Source organism: Amblyraja radiata, chromosome 26, assembly GCF_010909765.2.
Source record: "Amblyraja radiata isolate CabotCenter1 chromosome 26, sAmbRad1.1.pri, whole genome shotgun sequence".
NCBI lineage: Eukaryota > Metazoa > Chordata > Chondrichthyes > Rajiformes > Rajidae > Amblyraja > Amblyraja radiata.
In genome coordinates, this window is record NC_045981.1 from 9000205 (window position 1) to 9017068 (window position 16864).

At 42.7% G+C, this 16864-nt stretch overlaps 1 protein-coding gene across 15 annotated transcripts in view; it reads left to right on the forward strand.

The window, feature by feature from the left end:
* The first annotated feature begins 8447 nt into the window (after positions 1-8447).
* Positions 8448-16864, forward strand: part of bptf (bromodomain PHD finger transcription factor) — a 107209-nt gene continuing 98792 nt past the window's right edge. For 14 of the 15 annotated variants that reach the window (XM_033044160.1, XM_033044159.1, XM_033044169.1 and 11 more), the window contains exon 1: positions 10470-10986. In XM_033044160.1, the coding sequence (XP_032900051.1) occupies positions 10500-10986 (487 nt within the window). In that variant the 5' untranslated portion in view covers positions 10470-10499. Of the gene's footprint in view, positions 8710-10469; positions 10987-16864 lie in introns of those variants that run through there. The other variant, XM_033044171.1, reaches the window with a different exon arrangement.

Genomic DNA, 16864 nt, shown 5'->3' on the forward strand with positions numbered 1-16864 from the left:
TCATAGGCTGCGGTGAGATCAAGGAACACTGCCACGGTCTTCAGTTTGTTCTCGAAGCCGTTTTCAATGCAGGTGGTTAGGGCCAGAACTTGTTCTCCTGTGCTGCGGTCCTTGCGGAAACCTGCCTGATCCACACTGAGAATCTCTTCTACTCCTGGAGATATACGTTGTAGTATAAGGCGTTCTAAGATTTTGAGTGGGACGCAGAGTAGAGAGATTGGGCGGTAGCTTGCTGGTAGTTTTTCGTCTTTGCCAGGTTTTGGTATAGCAATGACTTTTGCTGTCCACCATATCTTTGGGATGGAGTTAGTCTGTATGGCCCTAGTGTAGAGTTGGGTCAGCCAGGTTAGAGCTCGGGGGCCCAGGTGTTTCATGAACTCTGGAGAGATGTTATCATAACCTGCTGCCTTTCCACATTTCAGGCCCTGCAGGACCTTCTCCAGTTCAGCCACCTCGAAGGGCTCAGGGTTTCTTTCCTTTCCAGGTGTTCGTCGAAGTGTCCTTAGCTCTGTTGCGACAGCTCTTCTGGTGGACTTGTCTTGAGATGCTTTTGCAATATTCAGTAGGTGGGATGCAACCTGGTTGGGTGTGACAGAAGGTCGGCTTTGGGTAGGGGGCTTCTGTGCAGCTCCTAGGCGGCGGATGAGGCTCCAGCATTTTCTGCTAGAGTGGGTGAAGTTTAGCTCTGTTACTGTCTCCTCCCATTTCCTTTGCCAAGCTGAAGATAGTGATTCAATGAGATGTTCTGCTATCTCAGGGTCCCCTGATGTTTTGTAGGTTTGTAGGAGGGCAGCGCTTTCTCCATCCAGGCATGGGACGTAGAGGGGACGGTAGCCTCTTGGAATTGTTTTGTGGGCGGCTTTATAGATGGCGCTGCAGAAACGGTTGTATGCTTCATCTACAGTGATGGTGTGGAGTGGGATGGTAACAACACTCTGGTCTAGAGTTTCACTGTATTTCTTCCAGTTGGCTTTGCGGAAATTCCAGCGCATCTTTCTTGGACTGTTTATGACTGGGAGGTGTAGGCCGATGTGTATGAGTGAGGGGCGGAGTTGACTGTGTGGGAAATCTTCCAGGATGAGGGTCTGTGCAGGGTAATGGGTTCCATTCAAAGAGCTGACCCAGCACAGGTCAGGAGAGTAGTCCTTGTTCCACCTGGCAGAGTGGAATGTTCCTCTTTGTTTTGGGTCGTGTATGAGAGCAAGGTCATTTCTGGATGCCCAGTCTGAAAGTGCCTCCCCATCATGATCCGCTGCTGGGTAACCTCAGTCAGGGTGGTGGCTGTTAAAGTCTCCCACATAGATAGCAGGGTGGGGTAGGGTGGGTAGGACTTGCAGATCCCAGTTGGCACTTGGTGGCTTGTACACATTGACAATGTGGAAACCACCAATAGTTATGGTATCTGAGAAACTTGCTATGGTCGGGTGACTTGCTTCAGCTATCTCGGAGCGCACATAGGTGGCACGTCCATGTTTGGCATGGGGAGCGTAGCAAAGAAGATCAAAGCCATTGATGGTGTAACGGCCCGCTTCCTCTGTGCCAACGTGAGTCTCTTGGAGACAGATGACGTCAATGGAGTGTTGGTGGGCAAGGACTTCGATGAGGCGTCGCTTGGCTGCAGAGAGGCCTTCAACATTCAGTTGTAGTATTCGGAGAGCAGGTCCAACTGCTAGGTGCTCTTGAGGCTGGTCGTTGTTGCTGCTTTCGGCTTTGGGATAATGACTAGGATTCTTTGACTTGGCTCTCAGGCGTCGTCTTGTAAAATTTAGTCTGCTGGAAGGATCATTGGCTTCCCCAGGCGAGCCTGAGTACTGACGGGGGGCGCGACGAGAACGCTGATCCTTGACAATAATAAACATAAACATGAAAGAAACTTAAATTCAATTGGAAAACAAGGAAGAAAGGTCCCGATCAGAAGCGTCGACTGTTCATTTCCAGATGCTGCCTGACCCTCTGGGTTTCTCCAGCACTTTATGATTTGAACAGAAATAATTTCTGAAATGTAGTTTCGTTTATTGTCACGTGTAGCAAGGTGCAGTGAAAAGCTTTTGTTGCGTGCTAACTAGTCAGCGGAAAGACAATACATGATTACAATCGAGCTAGTCATAGTGTACAGACACATGATAAGGGAATAATGTTTAGTGCAAAATGAAGACCGTACAGTAAAGTCAGATAAAAGATAGCCTGAGGGTCTCCAATGTGGTAGATAGTAGTTCGGGACTACCCTCTTGTTGTGGTTAATTGTTGTAGGGCCTGTTACCAAAGGTGTGCCTGGAAGGGAAGGCAAGATTTTCATTCAAAGATTTTCTGTTTACATTCAAAGAAGGTTCTTATTAAGAACAGTCAACTCACATCTATTGGGGCCCAGGTGCTTATGCATTCCATTGTTATATGTTTTATATTTCATGGATTATGTAAATAAGTATATTAAATCTTTTGGCATGTAAACCCTGGTCTGTGGTTAGCATCTATCCACAGATGAGAGGAATATTCCCGAGTGTTTATTTTCTCCTGGCAGATATCATGATCAGGGTAGCACCGGACAATGGACTGGCGGGCCACACGGCTGAAGGAAGCACCAGTGGGCCGCAGTCTGTAGAGAGAAGCTGCCGTGTCCGGCCCCTGCTCATCCCCCGAGGACCGGAGAGGAGGGTGCAAGGAGATAATAGACAATAGGCAATAGGTGCAGGAGTAGGCCATTCGGCCCTTCGAGCCAGCACCGCCGTTCAATGTGATCATGGTTGATCATCTCCAATCAGTACCCCGTTCCTACCTTCTCCCCATATCCCCTGACTCCGCTATTTTTAAGAGCCCTATCTAGCTCTCTCTTGAAAGCATCCAGAGAACCTGCCTCCACCGCCCTCTGAGGCAGAGAATTCCACAGACTCACCACTCTCTGTGAGAAAAAGTGTTTCCTCGTCTTCGTTCTAAATGGCTTACTCCTTATTCTTAAACTGTGGCCCCTTGTTCTGGACTCCGAGATGACAGCGGACATGAGAGCAAAGGGATGGTAAGAGAACCGGGGCTCACAGTCGGCTGCAGGAGGCGCCCCCAGGGCACAAAGACGAGGAGAGGGACGGCGGTTTGCTGGATGATTCCGACGGAGGCGAAGGTTGGAGGCCCTGCTGCAGCCTGGGGTTCGCCTGGATCGGGCACCGCTCCAGGAGACCGAGTGTGGGGACCGGATTGGACTTTGAAAATGGCAAATCTTGCGTACTGTCTCAGTGGACTATATCCATACATTTGGTACTAATTGGCGATTGTGCTTAGTTTTGGTATTACCTTACTGAACTATATGCAAAAAAAATAATTTCAGTGTACCTCTACATGTGATATTAAAGAACCATTGAAGTATCTGTTCCTGATGTCTGGACATTGTAAACCCGAGGAAAGCTTGAGGAACTACCCAGCTTTCTCTGCCCGATATTTTGTACGCTCACCTGAGTGCTGTAGTACAAAGTGAGACTTGGTTTCATCTGCCAAACATTACTACAATTTGAGACACAAAGTGCTGGAGGGACTCAGCGAGTCAGACAACATCTGTGGAGGGAATGGACATGACGTTTCGAGTCAGGACCCTTCTTCAGACTGATGGAGTAGGGGGGAAGGCGAGGGAGAAAGATGGAAAAGAGAGGTGGGTGGGACAATGATTGGCGAGTGATGGGTGGATACAAATGAGTGGTGGTGGGGAGGGAGTGATGATGACATTGTTCTACTCCTGTCTGGTCCCGTCAACCGGTGATTGGGTTAAGGAAGAGGAATCAACCAGCTGGTGGTGCAGCTATATCGTGCTGACCAGGCCAAAGAGACATTGATAACAACAACAATGCTTGCAGTGTAGCTGCTTGCTGCTGCTGGCGCCGACGATGGCTGCCACAGTGTACTGCTCCTTGCTGTTTTGCATGTGTTTGTTCATTTGTGTCGTCTGTGAAAATCTAAGGTTATTGGCTGCAACCTTCCCCCCAGTGATGAACTGTACACTGCAAGGGCCAGGAAGCGGGCGGGTAAGATCATCTCTGACCCCTCTCACCCTGGCCACAAACTCTTTGAATCACTTCCCTCTGGAAGGCGACTCCAGACTGTCAAAGCTGCCACAGTCAGACATAAAAACAGCTCTTTTCCATGACTAGTAGCTCTACTCAATAACCATAAATCTGTAGCCTCCTTTTGCTCTGGTATTTTACTTAATTCACATGTTTAATCAATGTTTTATTCTTAATATTTAATGTTTTATTTGTCATTCCTAACTGTCACTGTATGTCGTTGTCACTTGCGGGCGGAGCACTAAGGCATATTCCTTGTATGTGAATACTTGGCCAATAAACTTATTCATTAATTCATTTATTTAATTTTAAATATATATTATTGCTGTTTGTGGGCTGTTTCCCTTTAAGAAGGGCAGCTTGTTATCCAGTGTCACCTGTCCCTGTTCACAGTGGTATTAATGAGGGCCATTGTATCACCACCACTGCTGTAGCTCTTGAGTGGACTGTTTAGCTGTATGATAACGTCTCTACAGCACAAGATGTTTCTCCCCGCCACTTCTCATTTTGCTATGATTCACCAAACTATTGCGAGGCACTTTCTTAAAAAAGCACTCTCAGAATGTGGGCATTGTCGCCAAGCCTGGTGCTTGTTGCTCATGGTTAGTTGACACAGAGATGAGGGCAGTTTCCTCAACCACTAGTTTGAGTGGTAAATACCACATAATCCAGCTGAGCATGTTAGGTTAATATAGAGAGTAGTTAGTAGCTAATAGTCAATCAATAGGTTGTGGATGTTTTAGAAAAGGGTGCAGAGGTGGTTTACCAGAATGTGCCTGCATGAGGGGATATCAACTACCAGGGAGAGTTTGGACAAACTTGGATTGTTTACACTGGAACACTGGAGGTTGAGAGACCTGGTAAAACTATATAAAATTATGAGAGGCATAGACAGGGAAGACAGTCAGAACCTTTTTTTTTATCAGGATGGGAATATGAAATACCAGAGGACATAGTTTTATAGGTGAGGGGGGACAAAGTTCAAAGGAAATGTGTGGGGCAAGTTTTCTACACAGGAGGTGGTGAGTGATGGAACATGCTGCTGGGTTGGTGGTGGAAGCAGATACGACAGTGGCAGTTAAGAGACTTTTGGATGAGGGTATGGATATGTAGGGAAATGGTGGGACATCAATTATGTGCAGGCAGATAAGAGTTGGTCTTGGCATCATATTTGGCACAGACATTGTGGGCTGAAGGACCTGTTCTTGTACTGTTCTATGTTCTAATCATGTTGGAGTCGAAATGTAGTCACTTATAGCCTAGAACAGGTGATGAAAGGATGGTGTTAAATAAATATATTCAAAAAATAAATTCAATTGCCATTTTCGTTTTGTTTTAAATATAACTGCATTTAGATTTCTATGTTGTTGTATAATTTGCATTATTTTGGAAGAGTAAACTTGCTGAATTATTAATCCAGTATTTTAAATGTTAACCTAGTACTATTCAAGTTCAAGTGAGTTTATTGTCATGTGTCCCTGATAGGACAATGAAATTCTTGCTTTGCTTCAGCACACAGAACATAGTAGGCATTTACGACAAAACAGATCAATGTGTCCATATACTATAATATAAATATATACACACATGAATAAATAAAATGATAAAGTGCAAATAACAGATAATTGGTTATTAATAATAAGATTTTTGTCCGAGCCAGTTTTAATAGCCTGTTGGCTGTGGGGAAGTAGCTATTCCTGAACCTGGTTGTTGTAGTCTTCAGGCCTTTGTACCTTCTACCTGAAGGTAGCAGGGAGATGAATGTGTGGCCAGGATGGTGTGAGTCTTTGATGATACTGCCAGCCTTTTTGAGGCAGCGACTGCGATAAATCCCCTCGATGGAAGGAAGGTCAGAGCCGATGATGGACTGGGCAGTGTTTACTACTTTTTGTAGTCTTTTCCTCTCCAGGGCGCTCAAGTTGCCATACCAAGCCACGATGCAACCGGTCAGCATGCTCTCTACTGTGCACCTGTAGAAGTTAGAGAGAGTCCTCCTTGACAAACCGAATCTCCGTAATCTTCTCAGGAAGTAGAGGCGCTGATGAGCTTTCTTGATGATTGCATGTGTTCTCGGACCAGGAAAGATCTTCAGAGATGTGCACGCTCAGGAATTTGAAGCTCTTGACTCTTTCAACCATCGACCCGTTGATATAAACGGGGCTGTGGGTCCCCATCCTACTCCTTCCAAAGTCCACAATCAGTGCCTTGGTTTTGCTGGTGTTGAGGGCCAGGTTATTGCGCTGGCACCATATGGACAGTTGCTCGACCTCTCTTCGATACTCTGACTCATCCCCATCAGTGATACATCCCACAACAGTGGTGTCGTCAGCGAACTTGATGATGGAGTTCGCACTGTTGAAATAAAGGTTTTGTTTTTGTTCAAGAGATTTTGTCTTGGTTTTAAACAGTAGTGTTTATTTGTTAAGGTGAATTTTTTGAAATCTTGTAAATGTAAACTAAATACCAAATTAAAAATCCATGTTTTAAATTGAGTTACTTGGATAAAAGAGATGTCGACACGAGTCTGAAAAAGAGTCCTGACTTGAAATGTAGCATGTCCCTGTTCACCCCCCCCCCCCCCCCCCCACACAGTTTGGTCTGATGAAGGGTGTCATCCTGAAACGTCGCCTATTACTTTTCTCCTGAGATGCTGCCTGTCCCGCTGAGTTACTTCAGCATTTTGTGTCTAACCACAGAGATGCTGCCTGACCTGCTGAATTATTCCAGCACTCTATTCTTTGCAATTTTATTGTGCCTTTCAAATCCATCTTGGGTTGTTTGAATTAATTGAATTGAATACTTTATTGTCACATGTGACAGTCACAGTGAAATTCTTTGCTTGCGTAGCCAAGGTGTGCAGATAGTCACCCAGAAAGTGCTTTTCAGCCTTTCAAGGGCCGTCACCACTTTGTGAAATTCTGGGGTAGCTAATTTGCAGATAACTTCCACAAATAGCAGGAATGGTCAGATAGTATGTGGAAGGTGTTATTTTTTTTTGAAATATTAATCAACCGTGTGTACACTGACAAACAATTAATTGTAATTTTTGAAAAAATTCAGATACCAGTATCGTGGATCAGCATGTTGAAACATTCAGATGATTCTTGTATTCATCAAGATCTTGACTGGGCTGATCTTGGGCCTTGACTTTCCTGGCTGATAATCCCATAAAATACTTTGTTTATACACTAATATCCCCTAAAATTATGCACATTGGCCCTGAATAACTCAGCCAATGCAACCTAGAGGTAGAAAGATTCCTAGATTTGCCAACCCTCAGGTGAATACATTCTTTCTCCCTTCGGTATTCTCCCTAAGCTCCTCCACCTATATCTCTCCTTCTGGTGTTACATTTCACTCCTCTCTTTATCTGGCACAATTTTGTCTCCTTTTCATCTCTCACCTTTGTCCAACCATCTGCCTATCACCCCCCCCCCCCCCCCCTCCCCTGTTGTGTACAGCTACTGCTCATGGGGGGAAAATCTGTTTTTATATCTTGCTGCGGAGGCTTTGGCAGTCTGGAGTCGCCTTCCAGAGGGAAGTGCTTCAGAGAGTTTGTGGCCAGGGTGAGAGGGGTCAGAGACGATCTTACCCACTCGCTTCCTGGCCCTTGCAGTGTACAATTCGTCAATGGGGGGAAGGTTGTCGCCAACAACCTTCTCGGCTGATCGAACGATTCGCTGCAGCTTCCGGATGTCGTGCTTGGTGGCTGCGTCAAACCAAACCATGATGGAGAAGGTGAGGACGGACTCTGTGATGGCAGTATAAAACTGGACCATCATTGCTTGTGGCAGATTTTGTTATCTCGGCTGCCGCAGGAAGTACATCCTCTGTTGGGCCTTTTTGACTGTGGAGTCGATAGTGGCCTCCCATTTAAGGTCCCTGAAGATGGTTCCAAGGAACCTAGGGTGGCACAGAGGTAGAGCCTTACAGTGCTTGCAGCGCCAGAAACCCGGCTTCGATCCCGACTACGGTTGCTGTCTGTACGGAGTCTGTACGTTCTCCCCGTGACCGCGTGGGTTTTCTCCAAGATCTTTGGTTTCCTCCCACACTCCAAAGACGTACAGGTTTGTTGGTTAATTGGCTTGGTGTATGTGTAAATTGTCCCTAATGTGTGTAGGATGGTGTTAATGTGAGGGCATCGCTGGTCGGTACGGACTCGGTGGGCCGAAGGGCCTGTTTCCTCGCTGGTGTTGTTGATGGGGAGGGGAGGGGGCGCTGTCTGACCCCAGATTTTGCGTTGTCCCGAGGTTCTAACCTGTCCATCCCCTCCACAGGTGCTGCCTGACCCGCTGAGAACCCCCAACAATTTGTGTTTTGCTCAATATGCCCAACATCTGCCGTTCCTTGTGCCTCCCCTTGATTCCAGGTTGTTCCACCAGGCAAAAAAACGTCCTTCCTGGTACAGACGCATTGAACATCCCTCTTCGTGTAGATGCATGAACCAAGTTCAACTCCGGGAGCGTGAAGCAGAAGGGCGGTTGTGGTTTCGGGGCGATGGGGAGCTCGGGCACGGGTGGTCCAGCGGCCAGGCATTAGATGCGGCTCGGCAATTGGGACGGTGAGATCGGGTCTGGTCCCACGTTTTGTATCCGAGTGGCCAATGAACTTTTCACCCAGGATGTATCTAAAAGGTCCACAAAGGAGGATAAAATGTTTAAGCACGGTAGGCCTCGCTGCAAATGATTTTACCTGCTATGAAATTGTACCGTGTAACAAATAGACTCGAGCATTTCAACATTTAGAGTCTCCTTTGCAGAATTTGTTGCTTTATTTTTGCCTTTTTTTCTCTCTGGAAGGGACCTTTACATTGGCTGTTGCCGTGGGTTAAATGTTACTAGTGCATTGATAGGCTCTAGGCTCCTGCCGCCAATCTCCCAGCCTCCCAACCCTTTTGACTTAAAGTCTGAACTAATAAAGTGTTAAAGTACCCGGCGGCCCACGCCTCACTGTAACGCGAGCTATTTTATTTTAAAATATTTGAGAATAGATCGCCAGGAGGAAGGGCGGAAATTATTCCACTCTCTCTCTCCTCTCTGCAGTCTCTACCAAAGTCTCTACCTCCGGTTGGAGACAAAAGTAACCAATCGTGAAATGCACACAGCTCGTCGCGTTTCTTGCAAAGAAAAGGGAGACAAGTTTCCGATTTTATCCCAAGCGTTCAGATTCAATGCAAAATGTGTTTCGTATAATGTCAGACCACAAATAAAATCAGTTATTTTTATTTCGCACTTTATTTTAAAGAAAGGAATATGAAAAATACCATTCTGCACAAAATGCAGGGGAAATATTGCAGTATTTTTTTCAGCTGGTTATTCGTCCATTTTATTTGCAGAGAATTTTTTATTTTTTTTTAAATAAACTTTGTTCAGACTAAAATATAAGCAAAAGGAAAACTGCAAAAAAAAACTTAGTACATTCTCTGTGTGTGTGTGTGTGCTGCGTGCGTCCAATCGTGGCATGGTGTCGGACTCGGCCGTGTTTAAATAAAATGCTTTTGTCAATAATTGTTTTTAAGTGTGCAAGAGATGGGGGTGTGCAAGCCCAGCAGCCACCAGGCTATTAAAAGCTACGACCTCCGATTATGTGTTTATACCTTGAGGAGGCTCTGATCTACGTGGACTTGGGGGTCATTGGTTTGTCTTTTTTTGCACTATTATGTTTTTTATGTGTATACACACGCACACACAAAACAAAAATAGTGCACAAAAGACTAAACCAATGGCCCTATATATTTAAAAATTAAAAATAAAGCACTCGAGTGGTTTATTGTCATGTCCCAGATATATATTGTGTGCGCGTATACACTGAACTTAATGTGTGTGTGTGTGTGTGTGTGTGTGTGTACACACACATAATATATATATATATCTATATATACACACACACACATGCATATACACTGAACTTTTGTTCTCGTTTATTATATTGTTTACAGTGTACCATGTTTACATTCTGTTGCGCTGCTGCAAGTAAGAATGTCATTGTTCTATCTGGGACACACGACAACAAACCACTCACGAGCCCCGGGCCGGGGAGCGCGGGCGCGCGCCGGGATGGATGGGGGTGGGGGAGCGAGGGAGGCGGTCACGTGACCAGTTGACTGGCTGACAAAAATGGCGGCGATCCCCGAAAACAACATGGATGCCGGAAGATCGGAGTGAAGCAGGAGGCGAGAGAGAGAGAGAGAGGGGGGGAGGAGGGAGGAGGGGTGGGGGAAGAGGGAAAAGTCAGCGAGAGAAGAAGGAGAAATAATAATAATAATAATCCAGAGGGCGCGGGGCTCGGCGCCTTCACTCCCGCCCGCCGGCTGGCCGCGGACCGACTTGTGGAGAAAAATAATAATAATAATAATAAATCCCAACATTGTGTGGGGGAAGGTCCCCGCTGAGGGGGGGAAGAGGGGGTAAATAGTGAGAGGAGGGGAGGGGGTTTAACTGAAGCCGATTGAACGCCATGAGAGGGAGGAGAGGTAGGCCGCCCAAGACGCTCGATGCTTCGCCGGCCGCGGGTGGCGGCGGGCCGGCGGGCAGCCTGAGGTACCGGGCCATCGGCACGGGAAGGGGCAGGGGAGCCGACAAGAGAGGCAATCATTCATCGACCGAAGCTGGCGGCAGAGGGAGTCGGACCCCGAGAGGGGGTAAAACTGCGACTCGGGGCAAGGCCCGGTCGGCGGTGGTGCGGCAGGGCGGCAGGTCCAGCAGGCTGGCCGTCAACAAAGTGATCTACGACGACCACGAGAGCGAGGAGGACGACGAGAGCCTGATGTCGGAGGAGGACGAAGACGAGGAGGAGGATGAGCGAGAGAAGGTGCAAGACGACGAGCACGATTCGGATTACCACCAGGCCAGCGAGGAGGAGGAAGAGGAGGAAGAGGAGGATGATGCGAGCTATTGCACAGAGAGCAGTTTCAGGAGTCACAGCACTTACAGCAGTACTCCAGGTAACATCAACAGGAGCTTTCCTTCCATCCTAAATATATGATTAGATCATCAGCTAAACGTCAGGTTTGGTTGCATTGTTTGCAAGTCGCACTTGCAGATGCATAGCCCTCAAACTCATTTGGTACCATGCATGCAACAGTTGCCATTAAGTGACATTTGCAAAAGTGTGGCAAGTTTTTTTTAGTTGGAAAATTTAATCCAACCTAGCTGTCATGGTGATCTGAAGTTGAATGGGTTAGATCATGGTGGATAGCTTGTTCCAACTATCATCGTTGAATGATTGGGATGTGCCAAAAAATAATGTACACTGGCAACTTGTCTTGCTGTACACCTGCTGCCGCGTTGTTAGAAAGTTGGGTGGAAGGGGTTGGTAATTAATAATGTTTAGAGCGACAACTTTGACAGGCCAGATGTTTCTGACATCTGGGAAAGGAAGAATACTGAGGTTTTTTTTTGTTTTATCCTGACAGTTTAATTTTGAGTTTCTATCTCTGCTGTAGTTTAAAGTTTGCTTAAAATTTAGAGGAAATAGTCAAAAACTGGAAATTTGAAGATTGGAATTGTATCATAACATGGGCAAGCTTGGTAATCTGTTTATTTATCGAGAGAATATTTAAGTTTTAAGTCAAGACTCTTCAGTCATGGCAGCTTTGATGGAATTTCTCCAATTGAAATATGGAGTTAATTAATATCAATATTTTAATAAAGTTGGTAACCAGAAGCAAAACCAGATATTTTAATCATGACATAGTTATGAATGGAAATTAATTAAAACATATTTGAATTTTGATGTTTTAGATTTTTTAAATATAGTGCCACAGATAATTATTTTCAAATATTTTGCATCATACTTTTAAAAAATAAATCAATTTCTGCATAAATATTTGGAAATTAGTTCAGATTTGTTTTTTAAATAAAAGTTAAGTAAGGTTTCAAATAATCTTGTTACTAATATAATAAAACCTCCAAATAATTGGTAACTTTTTAAACTAAAAACTTTTTTCCCAATACCCATGTTTTCTCAGTTGTATTAAAGGTAAGTTGGATCTGACTTCAGAATAAATCTGATGTTATCAAAACAGGTCACAGTATGTTTTCTGTTGATCCGTGCACCATAACTACTTATCAGTTATTTACTTTGGGATCACCTACAGTTTTTAATAATGAATTTTACACTGGATTGCAAAACAAATTTGTTTGACAATATGCTTGTATTTTTAATTTAAAATAATTGTCTTTTAGGATTCTGAATTCTTGCCTATATTTAAATATTACAGGCCTCAGCTCTTGTCCTTTGCATTCTAGTGATGTGCAACTGTGTTTGAAGATGGGTTAGCTTGCCCTTTCTGCATTGTTAGTCACCAAAAATACAGTTCCTTCTTCTACAACAGGCCTGCTTTTCCATGGTGTTCACTTTGTGCAACTGAAACCAAAATCTGAACTAAAATCATTTCCGAATTACCTTAAATGCTCTCCTCCCTAACGTGCTTTCCTTTGGAAACATTAATTAATTCAGCAGTCAGCTGAGGTCCTCTCCTGTGAAGAGTTTTGTATACCCATTACCACTTTCTTTATTAAGTGCATCCCTGCAACTCACTACTTTTATTTTAAGTAACTTAATTATTTTCAAAGCCCATAATTTTATCTCCACATGAGTGCATTTCTCCAGTTTTTTTTATAACCTACATGTTATTAATACATTATTTGCATGCCTCTGCTTATTTCCCAGTCGTAGTGTATCTCCTCTTTGGAACATTCTTTTGGAATACTTTATCTTTCCTATTTCTTTCAAAAGCTCATCTCTCTTTTGTATTTCAGGTCCTGTGGCTTTCCCCTCTGCCTTTTCTCTCTTTTCTATCCCATCTCCCTACCACCTAAAGTTCATTGACATTGCTATGAGGCATTGGAGCTTTGGAACCATTTGTATTGGCTTGCTTTGTAGGGAAAAAACAGCATTACATTTAATTGAAATATATTTATCTTCATTACCAATGGTCAAATTATAATTCTGGAAGAAAGCACTAATTGTTTTTCATCTACCTATGGAGCTGGTGAAAGGCTAAAATACTTGTTAATTTTTGGTAACTATCTGACCATCAATACTATTTAGTACTAACTTAAAGTGCATCAAGAGAGTTTAATTGTCAAATGTACCAAAACATAACAATGAAATCCTTACTTGCAGCAGCATAACAGGTCTGTAAACATAATAGTAATAGGTAAATAACATAATAAACAAAAATTGTTCAGTAAATTAAGAAAAAACAATATTAGTGCAACCAAGACAGTTTGTAGTTTAGTGGTTTGTAATTTAGTTGGTGTTTGTAGTGTTCAAGAGCCTGATAGTTGTTGGGAAGTAGCTGCCCCAGAACCTGGAGGTCATGGTTTTCAGATGCCTATACCACCTTCTGCACGGCAGGAGTGAAAGGAGAGCGTGGCCAGTGTGGTGAAGGTCCTTGATGATGTCGGATGCCCTTTTCGAGGCTGTACCTCTTCTAGATCCCTTTCATGGTGGACACAACTTTCAAAATGTGTAATTTTTTTGTCTTGTTTTAATTGCCAGTATGGGATTAATACCCAGCATGGTTTTATTCCATGATTCCTAATTTTTTTTAATGACATCACTACATAGATGAAGCTGAATAATCTGATCATCGGATAATCAGGTCAGTTAGTTTCTGTCAACAATCTATAAGGTGAAGCTTTTATTTTAAAGTAGTGTTGTAGTAAAGTTTAAAATTAAGATATCAGTTTTAAACTAGTTATATTCAGAGTAACTTTTGCAGGTGAACAGGTTGGGTAGGTGGTTTTGTATTGGATGATCAGGATGGAAGATGCGAGGAGTTGTGTTACTGAGTGTTTTGTTGGCAATTTTTGACTACTTTCAAAGAATTATACATTTTTGGGCAGAATCTGAATTTCTGGAAAATGTTCAAATATTGGACTGGAAAAATAACCAATATGTTGGCAAGCATGTGACTTAAATAATTGTAGGTATTGTTACCTAAATTTATTTCACATTGATAAATATGTGACATACTTTGATTGATTGCTGTTATTTCATGAAAGTTTTTTCCCCCACAATAAACCAACTATTGAAGATTTAAAAAAAAAAATAAGATATCTGTTTTCTGACCTGACAGCTAAATCATAATCCAGGTCACCAATTAGGCTGCATAGTTATTAACTTAAATAATGGACTTTTCTTGTAGCAGTCCAGATAATTATTTTAGTGTTTGTCCCTCAAATTTTGAACTAGGTTTCATAACTGATCTGCCAGTTTTATAAAAAGCAATCCTGAATGTAGAATCTTGTACAATGAATTCATTTTCTTATTGACATGATGAGCCCAAGTATACTCCAGTAAGATGTGCATTTAAAAAGCAGTTGGAAATGTAAGTGTTCATCAAGTAAATGCTTCTAAATATAAGTAGGAATAGATGTAAACATTGTGTCTGAATTGGATTTATAATACTAGATTCAATGGCAGTACCAAGTACTTGCATCTCCTGCCTTGAATGAACCATCCATCTCTGTTGACACCTCGCCTTTAAATATTTTATGTTGATCTGCTCTCTTCAATTCATCTTGGTTTGATAGAGGTGTTACGTTGAGGGTGGGATAACTAGTAATGAGGTTTGAACTGGATGCAGTTAATTCTTGGGTGGGACAGGGCTGGTAGCCAAGTTGCACAAAGCCAAGTGCTCCAGATAAGTGACCAGCTAATTTGTTGTAGCAGAGGGGTGATTGTTGGCAAGGGCATTGAGAGAACTTTCTACCCTTTGAATAGTATTGTTGGATTTATTTTTACATGTGCTTAAGTTTGCCATCACTTGAAATATGTTAGCTCTGAATGGAGACTTTCACAGTACAGCTTTGCAGGCTCTGTCCAAATTATGTTTGTTCTGCTGCCGTTCATTTATTCTGTTTTTGAGAAACGGTGTTACAGTGTAGTTGATTTATTTTAAGCATCCAGATCATATCATTGATAGATGGCATGTTTGCCAGTTATCCTTTTTTTTTAAATCACACTGAGGGAACCTATATCTGATTGCAGTTCCAGGTAGAACTCTGTGAGTATGTGTGTGTGTGTATATATAGGATCCACCTGCACAGGGATTGCTGAATCACAGGTCTAGTAGTTTGGTTGGAATTATGGTGGTTGAAGGCAGAACAATAGCCAATGAATAGCAGTCTGATGTAAGTGTCCTTGCTATCCAGGGATGAGTGCAGGGTCAGGAAAATGGTATCTTCCAGGACCTTTATGGCAGGGTTAAATCCTTTGCAGAAGTTCAGGCTGTTGGGAGGTGGGAGTTGATGTGCACCATGACCAACTTCTTGAAGGAGTTCATCTTGATGGATGTCAAAATTATTGAGATGATAATGGTCTTCAAAGTGGAAACCTCAGTAAAGGAGTAAGGAGAAGTTAAAGGTGTCCGTGAATAGTCCTGCCAGCTGGTCTGCACAGGTTCTAAGGATGCAGCCAGGTTATCCATCTGGGATTGTTGCTTTATTTCTGTTCGCTCTCAGGAAGGCCGATCTGATGTCTGCGACGGTAATTACAATGCGGTCTTCTGTGACATGAATTGAGAAGTGTATTTCCTGTTAGATAGAAGAAATGCAGATACTTGAAGAGGTGATATCATATATGCAAATAATTTGTAGAAAAGTATTTTAAATAATTCTAGTTGACCAATTTCTCTATTTTGAACATAATTGTTTTATGTAACAATCCTTTTGTTAAAGCTATTAATTTATTTTTGCAAAAATGGTTGGGAGGCTGATGAAGTAAGGTAGCAGAATTAATGTGCATAAAATACCTGATGGTTGCAGTTTATATTTAAAACAAATCATATTTTCTGGAGTTTTCTAAGCAATGAATGAGAAGACTTTTTTTAAATTTTATTTTGAAAATCATAATAAAAAAATCATCAGTGACATTTAAAGAAAAGTAGGAGACTCTTTTATGGTTTGGGGAGGGTCCCCCTTAAATATCTCTATGGCATGATTTAATGTGGCTCAGATTCATAATTTGTAATGAGTTGACAATGATATGAAGTGACAGGATTAATACATATTTATTTACTGACCCATTCAAAAGAAAAGTTTTTTTTCACATGTAAAACTGACTTATTTTTCCTGAATGAAGTACTTATAAAACTTCTATTCCAATGCAATGTGAAAATATTTGTATTCCATATTTAAGTTTTCCTTGGATGGCTTTATGTTTTTAACAGTAAAATTTGGATAGAAAGAATAGCTTATTGATTGACTGAAAACTGAAAAGACAATTGAAGATTAGGCATTTGAGGGCTGGCACGGAAAAGGAGTTGAGACCTTGGACAGATCAGTCATGATTATTTTAAATGATAGGATAGGTTTGAGGGCCCAGAGGGACCAGACCACTCCTGCTCCCACTGTCTTGTGTTCTTGGTGGAAAAACATGATGGAGAGTATGGTGTAGAAATATAGATGTAAGGAAGAGGTCAGGTTTCTGATAATGTCATGGATAGAGAGATGATGAAGTGGATGGGCAGGAAAAATGAGGAGCTGATGGCTTTGGTACAAGTATTCGGTTTGATTCAGAAGATCAGAAAATAGCTTATCTGCATATTCTACAAAGATCGCTTGAACATTTGACAACAAAGGTTTAAAAAAGTATAATTTGTTTGAATTTGGCAGAATTCAAGGCCCAACATTATCTTGATATGTCTGAAACAATGCTGGAGGTGCTGCCTGAACAGTTGAGTTATTCCAACACTTTGTTTTTTTTCAGAGGTGGTTATTTTAGACTTTTCTAGTACAAAAATAAGGAAGTACAGGTCCACCACTGATATTCCGGCACCCTTGGTTTCAGAGTCTTTCTGGATTATCTGT